At 34.8% G+C, this 14,414-nt stretch overlaps 1 protein-coding gene across 6 annotated transcripts in view; it reads right to left on the bottom strand.

Moving 5' to 3' along the window:
* Positions 1-14,414, bottom strand: part of TANC2 (tetratricopeptide repeat, ankyrin repeat and coiled-coil containing 2) — a 370,672-nt gene that overhangs the window by 160,771 nt on the left and 195,487 nt on the right. For 3 of the 6 annotated variants that reach the window (XM_077780437.1, XM_077780436.1, XM_077780438.1), the window contains one exon: positions 5,979-6,089. The exons of the other annotated variants lie outside the window; for them this stretch is intronic. In XM_077780437.1, the coding sequence (XP_077636563.1) occupies positions 5,979-6,089 (111 nt within the window). The remainder of the gene's footprint in view (positions 1-5,978; positions 6,090-14,414) is intronic. 6 annotated transcript variants of the gene reach the window in all.

Below are 14,414 nucleotides of genomic sequence, written 5' to 3'. Positions count from 1 at the left end.
CTAAATAAAGGCTGATAGCCCTACCCACAGCATTCTTAGATAAAAGTCATTAAAGGTTCTCAAATATTATAATAATTGTAGGTAAGATTTATATAGCACTATGGACCACATGCATTAATTGTTTTGATTATTTCACATATTTTAATTTATACATCTTTGCAGTATTCTTATGGTGTAGGTAATATTATAATCTCCATTTTACAGATAAGGAAATTAATTATTCTTATGAAAAAGTAATTTGCTCAAGTTCACACAAATAGTTAAGTGACAGAGCTAATATCTAAACACAGGTGCTCTGGCTCCAGGGTCTGTAGTCTACACTAGTGCAGTTTACTCTAAACCAATACATGTTATTGCCTCAAAAACTGTGGGGATGAGCACTGGGTGTTATATGGAAACCAATTTGGCAATAAACTATTTGTAAAAAAAAAAAAAAAAATTAAAAAAAAATAAAAAAGAATTAAAAAAACAAAAAAAACCCCTGTAAGTTAAAATATTTTTCAGTTACTAGAAAAAACTGTCCTTTTGGATATCTAATTTATGGATCTAAGCACCACATTTAGAGGCCAAGTCTTTAGAATCTGTGATGCAAAACACCTTGAGAAAAGTTAATTTAAAAGTTAGTGGGATGAGACTACTCTTCTTTGAAAACACTTAAAAATGATCAAAGTGAAATGCTTTATTCAACAATGCATCTGTCAATTGAAATAACCTTCTAACATGTTAAGAACTTATTAGTGGATAAGGAAGTGTGGGGAAGAAAAGCTTTTCATATTCGTATTCTAGTTCTTTGGCATGCTTATTTTCATAACTAGTAATCAGGCAGCGTCTCTCGTACTTAAAATACACTGAAATATGTTCAGTTTCTGTTTCTGAGCTCTATTTTCTGTACTGACTTTCACACTGTGATTCGGGCAGCACTGTGTTTCAGTTATTCCTTTCATTCCATTTACCAGTCTGTCCTCTGTCCTCATTTTAGATTTTTTTTTTTTTTTGGTTGAAATAGTTGAACCATTAACAGCCTCTGATTTCAACCTTTACAACAGTAATTCTTTTCTCTTTTTTTTTTTTTAAAGTGGGTAAAGTATGTATGTGTCACAGGCTGTTGAGAGCCTGTTATAGAAAGAAGCACATATGTACGTTATAGAATAGTATTGTGTATAATAAGGAGTTTAGAGACCCCCTAAGGCTCACCAATTAATTCAGGTTAAAAATCTTGCTTTACACTTACTGTATTTATTACACAGTAGACAGAGGAAATATAAACACAACATAACAGAAGATGTGAATTACAAGACAAAGGCTTCTTGGTCTCCGCATGCCAATGAAAAATCCTATTAGAGGGTTTTAATAAATAATCTTAAGTAGAAAATTCATAGCGAAACAAATGAAGAATGGCTAACTAACAAAGACTTGATAATGTTTTTTGGAAAAAAAATGGAAGTAAGAAAACAATTGTCAAGGTTCAAGAAATTATTCACCTTATAGAAAACATTTATCTGTAGTAGCTTGTACTTGTACGATAGAATGTACACTGCTAATTAGAAATTCAAAGGAAAAATCCTTTACAAATTAAAAAAAAGTAATATGAATATGTATCAAATAACTATCATAAAACTCTTTTCCATTCTTGAGTTTCAAATACATCCTAATTTTATTGTCACCTTAAATAACACTGTCCTTTGAAGGACAGTGCCATTTTAAAAGAGATTTAAAAGGACTATTATAAAAAGATTAATCTCAAATTTCTCTGAAAATATTCAGTGTGGATAAAAGCCTGCCTATTTTCAGAACACTGGTCTGTACTTTGGCCCTTAACCCTGCACGTGTGGTCAAAAGTCCTATAAAACTGCTGACTTCTTCTGCCATATGTGTCAAGGGTCTAAGTTGAAATGATGCATTATTATAATGTACAGTATAAAAACTTAAGAAATGAAGATATAAATGAAGAGTATCACCATCCTTTAGTGGCATCTGATTACTGAAAAATTTCAATACAAATTCATTTTGCAGAAATTTTAGAAAATGAACAAAGTGTAATGCTGATAATGGATAATAAAAATAGGGAAGGTGCTCTTACTGTTTATTTTGCCTGAACCAAGCATTTGGCATATACATTAATTGTATTTAATATTAACAACCCTAAAAGATAACCTATCATAAAAGAGCTAATTTTATCACAAGTTTATAGACAAAGAATTCAAGGTTATGAAAGTTACATGGAGTTACTGCTATGAGGTAACAGAGTCAGAAACTAAACCAGATCTAATTCTAGAACTTGAGCTCTCATTCCTAATATACACTGCCTGAGAACAAAGCTTAAAACCGCCTATAATCCCACCACCAGATATAACCACTGCTAACATGAGCATTATCTCACTAATCCTGGTCTCTTCTGACTTTCCAACCAATCTCGATTTCCTTGCTCTTTAAGCAACCCATGTTTTCTCTATGAATGCATACATTCAAGTATCTATACAAATAAATACATATTTGTTAAATTACAGAAATAACATCATGGTATGTACAATGTTGTTGTGACAAGAAACTGAGGCACAAAGACATCATAGGACATGTTCAGGATCATACGACGAGTAAGGGAGAAGTCAGAACTGAAACACATACATTTAACTAAAGAGGACCCTAAATCTTTACATCTTTTTTTCCCTGATTATTCAGAAAACACTTTAACATCCTGTGGTATACTTCAGGATTATCATTATGATAATAAAAAAATTAGTTAACATTTATGAACATTCTAAGTGTTTTATATTTATTAATCTGATTTGAGATTTTTATTCTTTTTTACAGATGAGGAAACTGAAAGTCAGAAAGGGTTAAGAGCCTCGTCTAAACCCACACAGCTAATAACAATGCCATAAGCAGGAAAATTAGAGTGTAGAATCAATCTGTTCTTTTACCTTGGGAATTGTTTTTATTAAAATCACTGATATCAGTTGGTTACCCTAAAAATAGAGTACAGTTCAGCCTCATAGTTAAAAACAGAATTTTCTGCTTTTTAATTTAAGGATAGTTAAGGGGTGTCTATGGAATTTAAATAGCAAAAGATTTATGGACACTCTATTTCTGGACCACATTGTGTCCACCTGAAGAGTTAAACAATAAATTGTGCTTCTGATCCTATACAAATCACTTGAATTTTCTAGATCTTAATTTCCACACTGTAAGACGATTATCAAGCATAATTCACTTACCACCCCCTATACTCTGGTAGGTCAGTTATGTAACACCATCATTCATGTCTATGGTTTCCAGTACAGAACCAATACATATTGTTTACTTGTGTTTTTCTCACATTTTCTGCAAACAACAAATCTGATTTTAAGGAATAGTAAAACTTCACTTATGTATTTTAGAATCTAATGATAGGTACAGTGAATCCTTTAAATTATTAGACAAATATTCTGGATTGACAGCTATGTCCCAGTGTAGCTTTCCCTGGACTTTGAAGACCAAATATCAATGACTAGCTCTGGTTTGATCCACAATTTCCTTTTATAGGTAGGACACTGCTAAAAACTACGTGTAAGTACATAGGTACAAAAGCCAAACCAAGAAAGACATATCCATTTTTTAGACATAAAAGCTTTATTCTTCCAACCTAAGATACAGGAATCAAAAGGTTGAAGTTTAGATTAATATGGAAACAACATCCCAAATAAATGCCTCAGAGGTCAAAAGCAGAACGAACCCTACAGACTCCAGCACTATTCACCGGACTGCATGTAAGCAGCCTGCAACAGTCCTGTAACCAGCTGCACCAGCAGCTTCAGAAGCACCTGGGAATTCTTGAGCGAAGCGAATCCGCAACCCAAGCCTGGTTTACTGAATCAGAAATTCTGAGGGTGGGCCCAGCAACGTGCTTTTAAACAAGTCTTCATGGTAATTCAGAAGCATGCTAAAATCTGAAAGCCACTGCTCGAGAACCTCTGGTTTATGACTTGTCTCTGTGAGATATATTGTTTTCCTCAATTTGTATGTGATCATGAATAAAGCAGATGGACAAGAGCAATAGCTTTAACTGCATTATACATATATAAATATACAATAAAACATGATCACTGTTCTGTTAGCATATCCTATATAAGAGAAATTTTAAAAGAATGGATTATTTGTTTGCTTTGTGAGTATACTGGTTATTGTCAAGTACTGTTAAGTGTAGGAGATAATAGCTTCAACTTCCAGGTCACTAATCTTATCTCAGTAGAAACTTATTTTCAGAGAGTTTAGTAACTTTATTATAATAGGGTAAAACACCAAGAAGTGTCTGGGCTTTAAACCCGTTCAGATAAGAAAAGGAGAGAATAAGAAGCACTGCAATTAACATTTTGGCAACATGTTTTAGTTTCTTCCTGGCTTTCTGAAAATCTAAACTGAGGTTTAGTTTGGTTCAACTCCAATTCAGCAAAGATTCATATTTGTGGGAAATATACATAAATAATAACGTGGTAAGATTTTTTTTTTTAGTGATTCAGCACTGGCATTGCCACAAACAGCAACTACCTTACTTTCTGACGATAATGGCTACATTAGATTAAAGATGTCAGATGGGCAATCGGGAAGTGAAAGATTAGTCTCCTTGACAGTCATTCTGACTTGCAAATCTGGAAAAGAGAAGGCCTCTGATAGTTTCTCTTCCAAAATTCAAGGCAGGAATAGGGAATTAGTACATTTTTTAAGTTTACTTTATTATACTAAAATTTGCATGAAGAAATACAAAGCACACTATTCCACTGCCCAAGAAGTCTGACAGCACCTCAATACATGAAAAAGATTCTTTTAACAATATGCTACCGTGCCATTTAAAGAGCTATTTGATTCCTTTTAGAAACAGAAAAGCTGGTTCCTAATATATAACTGTGATTGATTTAAAAATAGTCCTCTACAATAGCAGATGAAGCCTAGGATTCTGCCTCCTCCAAGTGAACTCCCCAGGTCTTTTAGTATTTAAATCTGATTCACATAGTCAATTTCTCTGATTAGATTTGGCCAGGGTTTTTACCGATTGTCTTTTTTTTTTTTTTGAAACATGTCTCATCTGGCTTCAGAACTATATTATCCTGACATTTCAGATTAGAGCTATTGACACATTCCCTAGAACTAAAAATTATTTTATTTTGCTGACCCCTAATGCTGTAAATATGTAGTAGTTTCATTCTTGTGGTTTAGCATCAATTTTAATCAGCAGGAATAAACAAAAGACCTAAAACCAAGTCTTTTAAGGCTCTCTACTAAAGCTCTGATGTGTATACTCAACTAGATCTTTGAACATTTCTGACACATCTCTATAGACTCACTGTAGAGTGAGTGTAAAGGATGTTGCCAGGCAACTCATCTCGGTTTGTAAGAATCTAAGCATTGATAATGACTCCATCTCAGCCTGACTCCCACAAGAGAAGGATTTTAGTGAACTCCCACATGTGCTCACAGCTCACAGGCCATTCATGAGAAGAGGTATTTCTAAAAGTGAATGTCCAGGAGTCCAAATTGGAACCTATTAAGTTTCTTTTCTAATTTAAGTTTAATGTTTCCAACATCGCAACTATTTTTTCTGTCCAGAAATCCCATAGGGATTAGAAAAAGTAGGTCATAAAGGGCTAGTGTTGAATGAACATTTTTATTATATCTTTAACATTCTTGTTTGCAAAGGGCCAAAGCAATATTTCTTTAAGTATCTCAAATCACAAAAATCACCCTGAGAACTATCTACCAAAATTATTTTAATTCCTTTGAAAATTATCCTTAAAATGGTTTTCCATACTTAACTCATTATTCTATCAATAGTCAAAAAGGATATTCAGTAAAAACTATGTTCTAACAAGGAAAATATGCAATTGGTTGCAAAAGGGGTTACGGATATGTTTTTATGAGTAATATACATGCTAAACACTGCCCTGCTGGACAGGCCTGGTCCAAACCTCCCTCTGTCAAAGCAGAGACTTTGCATGCACGCTTACCAGGACAGTATGCATCCACGTCCAGTTTCTGAGCTGAAGCGAGGGTTGGTGAGCCAAGCTCGGATTCTGGAATTCGTGGGCTCTCAACAAACTTTGCCTTCCTCAGAGGGGCTAAGGACAAAAAAAGAGACAGAGAGAGAGGGAGAGGGAAAAAGGAGAAAGACAGAGAGAGGGACAGAGAGAGAGAGAAGCAAACAGAAAGTAAGGAAGAAAGAAAAAGAAAAGAGAAACAGGGAAAGAGAAGGGAAAGAGAGAAACATAGAGGGGTCATGAGTAAGGGGAACAGCAGGCAACAGATGGAAGCACTTAAATGAACGACACACTCTGTCAGACTCAGATCAGGTTACCCTATTTTTTTGTGCCAGAAAAAAAATTAACTGCATTCTTCATAGAGGAGATGGGTCTTGTTAAAAAGTCACTGCAAAATGGAAAAGCTAAAATCTAATATTCAAAACTATGAGCCTATGTTGTAACTATCTATTACCTTTAGCTACTTTCTTTCTATAAAGCAGAGAACTTTTTGTTTTCCTTTGCCATTAAACACAGGTATTAACTGAGGAAAGTATAGGGCTAAGTTTTTAAACTTTTGCTTATAATAAGTGTAATCAAACATTTTCTTTATCCAGAAATAACTACTATAACACTCAGTTATGATAAATACCATAACTAAGATTAATCTACTTAGCTTAAAAGGAAATCAATCACCTGACTGCTCAGTTATTAATGTAAAAAGTCAAAACTGCTAGTGGACTGAGATATTATCTAGGCCATGCCAGTCTGACACTGGATTCTAAAGGTGAAGAAATATGATTTAGTTACACATATAATCACGAGGTCTTCCCCTGGATTAGTAATATTCTATGCCATGGAACCCATTCATTCTTGTAAAGAATGAAATAAAAGTAAAATTCAAAAATTGTAAGTTCTATTTATTAAAGTCTTAAGTTCTATTTACTGATTTTTAGGGGGAAGAGTTAAGGAACACCATTGATATACACTTAAGTAATCAGTTTAATACATTAAGTTAAAATTATGGTGATTACTTTGGCACTCTCAAACTGCGTTCCATTAAATAAACTACAACAGGGTGAAAGTGCTTAGCATAACATTGGCTCAAAAGTATCAGTTGAATCTGAAATTGAGTTGTATGCATTTTATTTATGTCATAACTATAGGTGTCCAAGACTTGTGAGTGCTTAAGATCCCATTACTTTTTTCAAAAGTTTCTGCATGTTCTTCAAAATCCTCATCCATTACTGATCCACAGAGGATTTAAGTTATTCCTAAAAGACTCTGTAAAAAGTAATACAAAACTTTTGTCATTATACTGGCCAGAATTCTTCTCTATTTTCTCTGGAGGATAAAAATAATAAAGTATTAATAAAATACAGAAAGTACTTTTGAAATGTGCCAATGCTCAAAACCTACAGGCAACTAAATCACATTTTAAATCTTAAGATATGTATGTATATTTTAAGTGTATGTTAACAAACAAAGTAAATTCTATTACTGTCTCCATAGCAACAAGAGCTAAGGGTGCTAACAGTATGGTTCTCTGCCAAAGCAAGCTTTGGAATACCAGAACTCTCACCTCTGCTAAAACTGTAATAATTGAGCCTATTTTTAACAGTCACTATCACAAATGAAGATCTCAAGTGATTTATATATGCAGATCTGCAGGCTACTAATAGCCAATATTAGAGTCTCTTTCATTATAATCTCACCAATTCAAAAATAATGAAACATTTTATTTATCCAGTATTGCTTTGTATAGAAGAAATTACTATAATTTAATCCTTAAAGCTATTAAGTCCTTTACTAGTATTTTATTATTTTATTTTATCCTAGCAACAGAATACTATTTTACCTGCTGAGTTCTGACAAAAACAGCATTGGTCCCTGCTCAAGGGATTCTATATATCTAAAAATCTTAATAACAATCTTTACAATGGAAATAGTAGGCTAGTAGACAGACAGATATCAGGAACTTAGGGTAGATATGCAAGGAAGAAACTGAAGGATGGCAGGAAAAATGTATAAGGGGGGGTATGAGGAAGGTATAAGAATTATGAGATGGAATCAAGGGGATAAAGCAGGATCCTAGAGATTTGTGAAGCTCAATGCCAGGGTGACATCTTGATTTTCCCTTCTCAGGAATTCCAACTGAGGTTAACTTTACAGCTCATAGAGGACATTTGATTCTTCTTTCCTACCTACATATCTACTGTCATCCATGGGACACTATATGTGTAATAATGACTTTACATGATTTTTTTAAGGTAGATTATAATGCTGCTCTAATCCAAATTACAAAAAAGCTAGTGCTATCTGTAAGTTAATCAAACACAGGAGGTACAAAATAGGTATGACAGGTCTTAACAGTCTTAATAGTACTCAGTAGAGAACATAAAAGGTCAGCTTGGAAGACTGGACACCATACTTTCCTTGGAAGCCTAGAATTTTAATATATTTCATTGTAAAAAATGATATAGAAGATGAATTCAGCTGGGTATGAGAACTCTGTGTCAAAAGGGTTTACCAGATAGTTTTTAAAAAGGTAGTTGAAATGAGATGGGTAGGAGGATTCTACTGTGACAGAACACGGTAGTATGGTAGTGAGGGGTTGCATAGCATAGGAATTAAGGTCTGGGCCCTAAGACCAGAAAGCTTAAGTTAGATTCCATCTCTTCTGCCTTTCCCTAGCTGAGAATGTTTCTCTATGTTTCCTATCAGTTATCTGGACTTAATAACATTACTTGCATGTACCATGGGGGAATTGTGAGGCTTATACTAATTAATTAAAATAAAATGCTCACAGGGCGTTCGAGTGGCTCAGTCAGTTAAGCATCTGACTCTTGATTTTGGCGCAGATCATGATCACATGGTTAGTAAGTTCGAACCCCAAGTCGGGCTCTGCACTGACAATGCAGAGCCTGCTTGGGATTCTCTTTCTCTCTTGCCCCTCCTCTGCTCTCTCTCTCTTTCAAAATATCAAAGAAACATGAAATGAATTTTTTTATTAAATAAAATCCTCAGAACAATGTGAGCACCTAATAAATCCTCTGTAAACGCTAGCTGTTTTTATCACTGTTTTTTTTTTTTTTTAATGTTTTATTTATTTCTAGGAGAGAGAGAGAGGGAGCGTGAGCAGGGGAGGGCAGAGAGAGAGGGAGTCACAGACTGAAACAGGCTCCAGGCTCTGAGCTGGCAGTCAGCACATAGCCCGACGCGGGGCTCGAACCCACGAACCGCGAGATCATGACCTAAGCGAAAGTCGGACGTTTAACCGACTAAGCCACCCAGGCGCCCCAATCACTGTTTTTACTGTTGTCGTCATCACCACCATCACACATTCAGCATGATTTGGAAAGTCTGAATTGTGTGTGTATTGGGAAGGGGGTTAAAACAAAGATGTCTAAGATGTCACAGGGGAATGACAAGAACAGTGATATCACCAACTTTTTTTTAATTGAGAGGAAATAATACTGAAGAAAACATGTTATAACTTAGAAGGCAGATTACCCAAACCAAAATGGCTTAGGCTAGACAATGAGAAATACGTGGGTAAAGAAAGAAAATTAAGGGGCGCCTGGGTGGCTTAGTCGGTTGGGCGTCCAGCTTTCACTTAGGTCATGATCTTGCGGTTCGTGGGTTCGAGCCCCGCGTCGGGCTCTGTGCTGACTGCCAGCTCAGAGCCTGGAGCCTGTTTCAGAGTCTGTGACTCCCTCTCTATCTGACCCTCCCCTGCTCACGCTGTCTCTCTCTCCTAGAAATAAAAAAAAAAAAAGAAAAAAGAAAGAAAATTAAATACTCTGATTTAGATCACTGGTTCTCAAAATGTTGACCAGCAGCACAGCATTATCTGGGAATTTGTTAAAAATGGAAATGATCAGACCCCACCTCAGATAAGCTGAACCAGAAACTGTAGAAGGTGCAACCCAGCAATCTGTGTTTAACAAGCCCCCCAATGATTCTGATGCAAACTTAAGTTTGTGAATATTGGATTAGGGAAAGGTATCTATAAATACCTCATCATAGCAGATCAGTAAGGGGGCTTTCCTAAAAAAAAAGCTATTTTGTAAAAAGATATAAATCAAGGCCTCATCTCTAGGAATATTAATGTATATGGTCAAAGTTAAGGGTCCCCCCCAACCCCCAACCAGGCACTACTTTAGCAGTATAACTGTTGTGTTGTTTTGTTTATTTGTTTGTTTTTTAAAGAGTCTCAAGTTATAAGTATCCATCATGTGGGGCCTATTTTGAAGAGAGATTATTAGTGTCTACACTAATTCTCCCAAGATCACCTGGGGAGGAGACAAGGGGGTGGGCATTAAGCACAATCAGATCTATCACAAAGGAGTGTTAATAGTGAGAGCAAAAAATCTGCCCCTGTTGGTGCCTCTGTAAACTGGAATGTTGTAGACGATGTTGAAGCACACCTAATCCCATCAGGTATAAGGGCTTTAAAATAAGGATTTTAAATAGTTGAACAAAGTATTTGTCTTTGATGAAGCTTTCAAAGAAGATGCGAATTTTTTGGAAGGAAATGGCAAGAGACTCAGAGACTTATGGGAGATAGGTCTGCAGGCAGACCAAATCAAAGCCAGGATCAGGAAAACAAGAACTGAAGGATACATTTAAGATGAGAGCAACATAATGTACCAAAAAACTGTTTCCACAAAGTTGGTTTTACAATAAAAAGCATATTCACTAAAATTAATCTAAGACAAATTGTCAAATGTGAGAGCATGGCAAAAAGATTACAGCTATAGGGTAGAAAAAGAAATACCAAGGCATCAAATCAGAAAGGAGTAAGTAAGGGGCACCTGGGTGGCTCAGTCAGTTAAGCGTCCAACTTTGGCTCAGGTCATGATCTCACAGTTTGTGGGTTCAAGCCCCACATCAGGCTCTGTGCTGACAGCTCAGAGCCTGGATCCTGCTACAAATTCTGTGTCTCCCTCTCTCTCTGCCCCTCCCCCACTTGTGCTTTGTCTCTCAAAATAAATGTAAAAAATTAAAAAAAAAAAAGGAATAAGTAAAATTATCTGTTTGTAGATGACATTTCTTAAATGAAGATGAAGATTCTACAATAAAACTGTGAGACTAAAACAAACCGAGCAAACTTGCAAGGTCAATACGTAAAAATATACTAACGATGAGCAATCTCAGAATGAAATTAAGAAAACAACTCAATTTAAAATAGCAACAAAAAGAATACTTAGGAATAAACTTAATTAAGAAGACTAAAGACTTGTGCACGGAAAAACTACAAACTGTTGCTGAAATTTAAGCCACAAACAAAGGGAAAGACATCTCATCTTCACAGATTCAAAGACTAGCACTGTCAAAATGGCAATACTTCCCAAAGTGATCTATAGATTCAATGCAATCCTAATGAAAATGGCTTTTTTTTTTTTGCAGAAATAGAAAAATCCATCCTAAAACTCATATAGAATTTCAAGGAAACCTGAATAGCCAACCCAATCTTAAAAAGAACAGAGTTGGAGGTCTTAACGCTTCATCATTTCAAAATTTACTATAAACCGTACTATCATCAAAATGTGTGGTGATATATCATTAAGACAGAAATAAACCCCATGGTCAAATGATTTTACAAAGGTACCAAGACCATTTTATAGGGAAAGGACAGTCTTTTCAATAAATGGTATTGGGGAAACTGGATATCTACATGCAAAAGGATAAATTTGGATCCATATTTACATCCTATTAAAAATTAACTCAAAATGGATCAAATACCTAAATGTAAGAATTAAAATTCTAAAGCTCTTAGAGGAAAACACAGGAGAAAAAGATTTGAACTGTAGAACTATTAAGGAATTTAGAGAAAAACTATGGAATATTTATCTGGAAAGGGAAAACTGTATTTTAAAAAGTCTTCAACAAAGCTTTGATAGGCAGACTCTTATATGAATGTTCGTAACATTTCAGGTCCTAAACATTTACTAGAAAATAAACCTTTGGGTACCATGAATTTCCTGAAGTGGGAGCCTGAGGTAGGGGAAGAGGAGAAGAGAGGTATTATATGTGACACTCTTTATTTCCTCCTCTTTAACCCCCACTCTCATGGTGGGTTTAATTAGTTACTGCTCGTGACTGTGCTTAAATGACATAAGCAAACCTTTTAAGAAAGGGGGATGCAAAGGAGCTTTTCCTTTATGGTTATGCATGTCTCCCAAAACAGAGGGATCACAAGCAATAAAGTAAAAAACAAAGGTGAGAGAGAAGGAAAAACCCGTAGAATCTGACAACCTGTCACAGTAAGTGAAAAGGAGATGACAAAAAAGAACAATGATTCACATAGTTCCCTGTTTTTCTTGCAAGGAGAAAGTACCTATATCTAAAGAAAAGAAAAAAGCAAACAAAAAAACCCCTCCAGATACAATGTGGAAAGAGGATCAGAACTTGACCTGACAACCTTTATTAAATAAAGCCTAGTCTAATTTAACTAGTTTAACTAATTTAACTAGTTTTGACTGTTTATAATGAAAAATAAAACTCTACTGCTCTAAAACCACAATTAAATCAATATATAGTATTTTCTAGTTCTTATTATTCTATGAAATTATAATGTATGAAGTATAGGTTTTACATACTTTTCTTTTTCCTGAATCTTCCCAAATACCATGCACTATCCTTTTTAGTCTCCCCACTCTCTGACTCAACTTTGCATATAAAAAATGCTGCATGTTGTTTTACATCCATATTATGCTATGAAATAAATAATTGGAAATATCAAACAACTGACTATTCCAATTTATTTTAAATCTGAATAAAGAAAGATATATTAGTGTAGCTAGAGATACAACATGCATATGTATTCTTGACAAAAGACTGTATTAAGCCATCTGATTTCTCTGAAGTTGATGCGAATATAAGTGAACTATAAGATGTGTACAGTGGCAAAGTAAGGTTAACTTTGTTTACCAATACAAATATCATTTAGTGTAAGGCCTCTAGTTATCCATGAGGGCTCACATATGAACTTTCCTTATCTCCACTAATTATAGTAAATAACCTTAAGAAGAGGAAAACAGAATTCATTTTATTTGAGCCAAAAAAAAAAGCAACCTTACAAAGTTTTGCCGTTTCCAAGACTAACAGCAACTATAGCCATTAAAAAAAAAAAAGAAAAGTAAAAAGAAGCTAGTTAATTAGCATCAACTTGTCATAATATAGTCCCAGTGAAAAGAAGGGACTCACTTGAACATAACACAAAGAACACAGAAGCTATCCAAGTGTGGGTAAAATATTCTTTCTGACTTTCTTTTTTTTTTTAATTTTTTAAATGTTTTTCCCCCCCTGAGAGAGAGAGAGAGAGAGAGAGAGCAGGGGAGGGTCAGAGAGAGAGGGAGATATAGAATCCAAAGCAGGCTCCAGGCTCTGAGCTAGCTGTCAGCACAGAGCCCGATGCAGGGCTCAAACCCATGAACTGTGAGATCGTGACCTGAGCCAAGGTGGACGCTTAACAGACTGAGCTACCCAGGTGCCCCAGCTTTCTGACATTCAACCTGTTGAAAATTTAGCAATTTGGAAATCTAAATAAATTTTTTTAAAGAAAGTATCGACCACCTAAAGACTTTAATACTAACTTTCTAATAATGAAAACAAAAAATTCTAAAGTAACTAAATCCAAATAACTGAAATTAGTAATTTTAAATTTGTAAACAATTCAATAAAGGATGGAACTATTCACACAGCAAACTACTACAGAAAAATAACAAAAAGAAATAGAATTTGAGAAGGTACATTAGTGTATTTATTTATTTACAACTAACAACTTCAAAAATACTGGGTAATCACAAATATATTCATAAAGTTGTCTACTGACCAAAACAGAGAGGTTGAGACATCAGGGCTAAATGCTTTACTTGTTCTAGTTGTGAGGTCAAAGTTTATATATAGACTAAACACTAATATAATTATGAATCTAATTATTTCCTATCTATTTTTAAAAATATTTATTTGATTTTTGAGAGAGACAGAGCATGAGCCAGGGAGGTGCAGAGACAGGGACAAAGAGGATTCGAAGCAGGTCCCACACTGACAGCAGAGAGCCTGATGTGGGGCTCAAACCCGTGAACCATGAGATCATAATCTGAGCTGAAATCAAGAGACGGATACTTAACCAAATGAGCCACCCAGGCACCCCTTATGTATCTTTTCATGTTTCATCATCCCCTTATTCAAATAATCTTTTTTAAAAAACACAAAAGTCCCTCCCACAGCACTAGGTATTTAATAAACAAATTACTACGTAACAAACAAAAACAGAGACATCAGGATACATTTTAGGGATTATCATAATCATTTGATAGCATTAAGAGACACCATTTACTCAAAATGTAAATTTAATTCTAAATGAAATTTTCACACATAAAGAGTAATACCTTTGAAATGAGAGTTGTTTTGTTAGAA

This window comes from Crocuta crocuta, unplaced genomic scaffold, assembly GCF_008692635.1.
Source record: "Crocuta crocuta isolate KB4526 unplaced genomic scaffold, BGI_CrCroc_1.0 scaffold288, whole genome shotgun sequence".
Lineage (NCBI taxonomy): Eukaryota > Metazoa > Chordata > Mammalia > Carnivora > Hyaenidae > Crocuta > Crocuta crocuta.
This window is presented reverse-complemented; position numbering and strand designations above follow the sequence as displayed.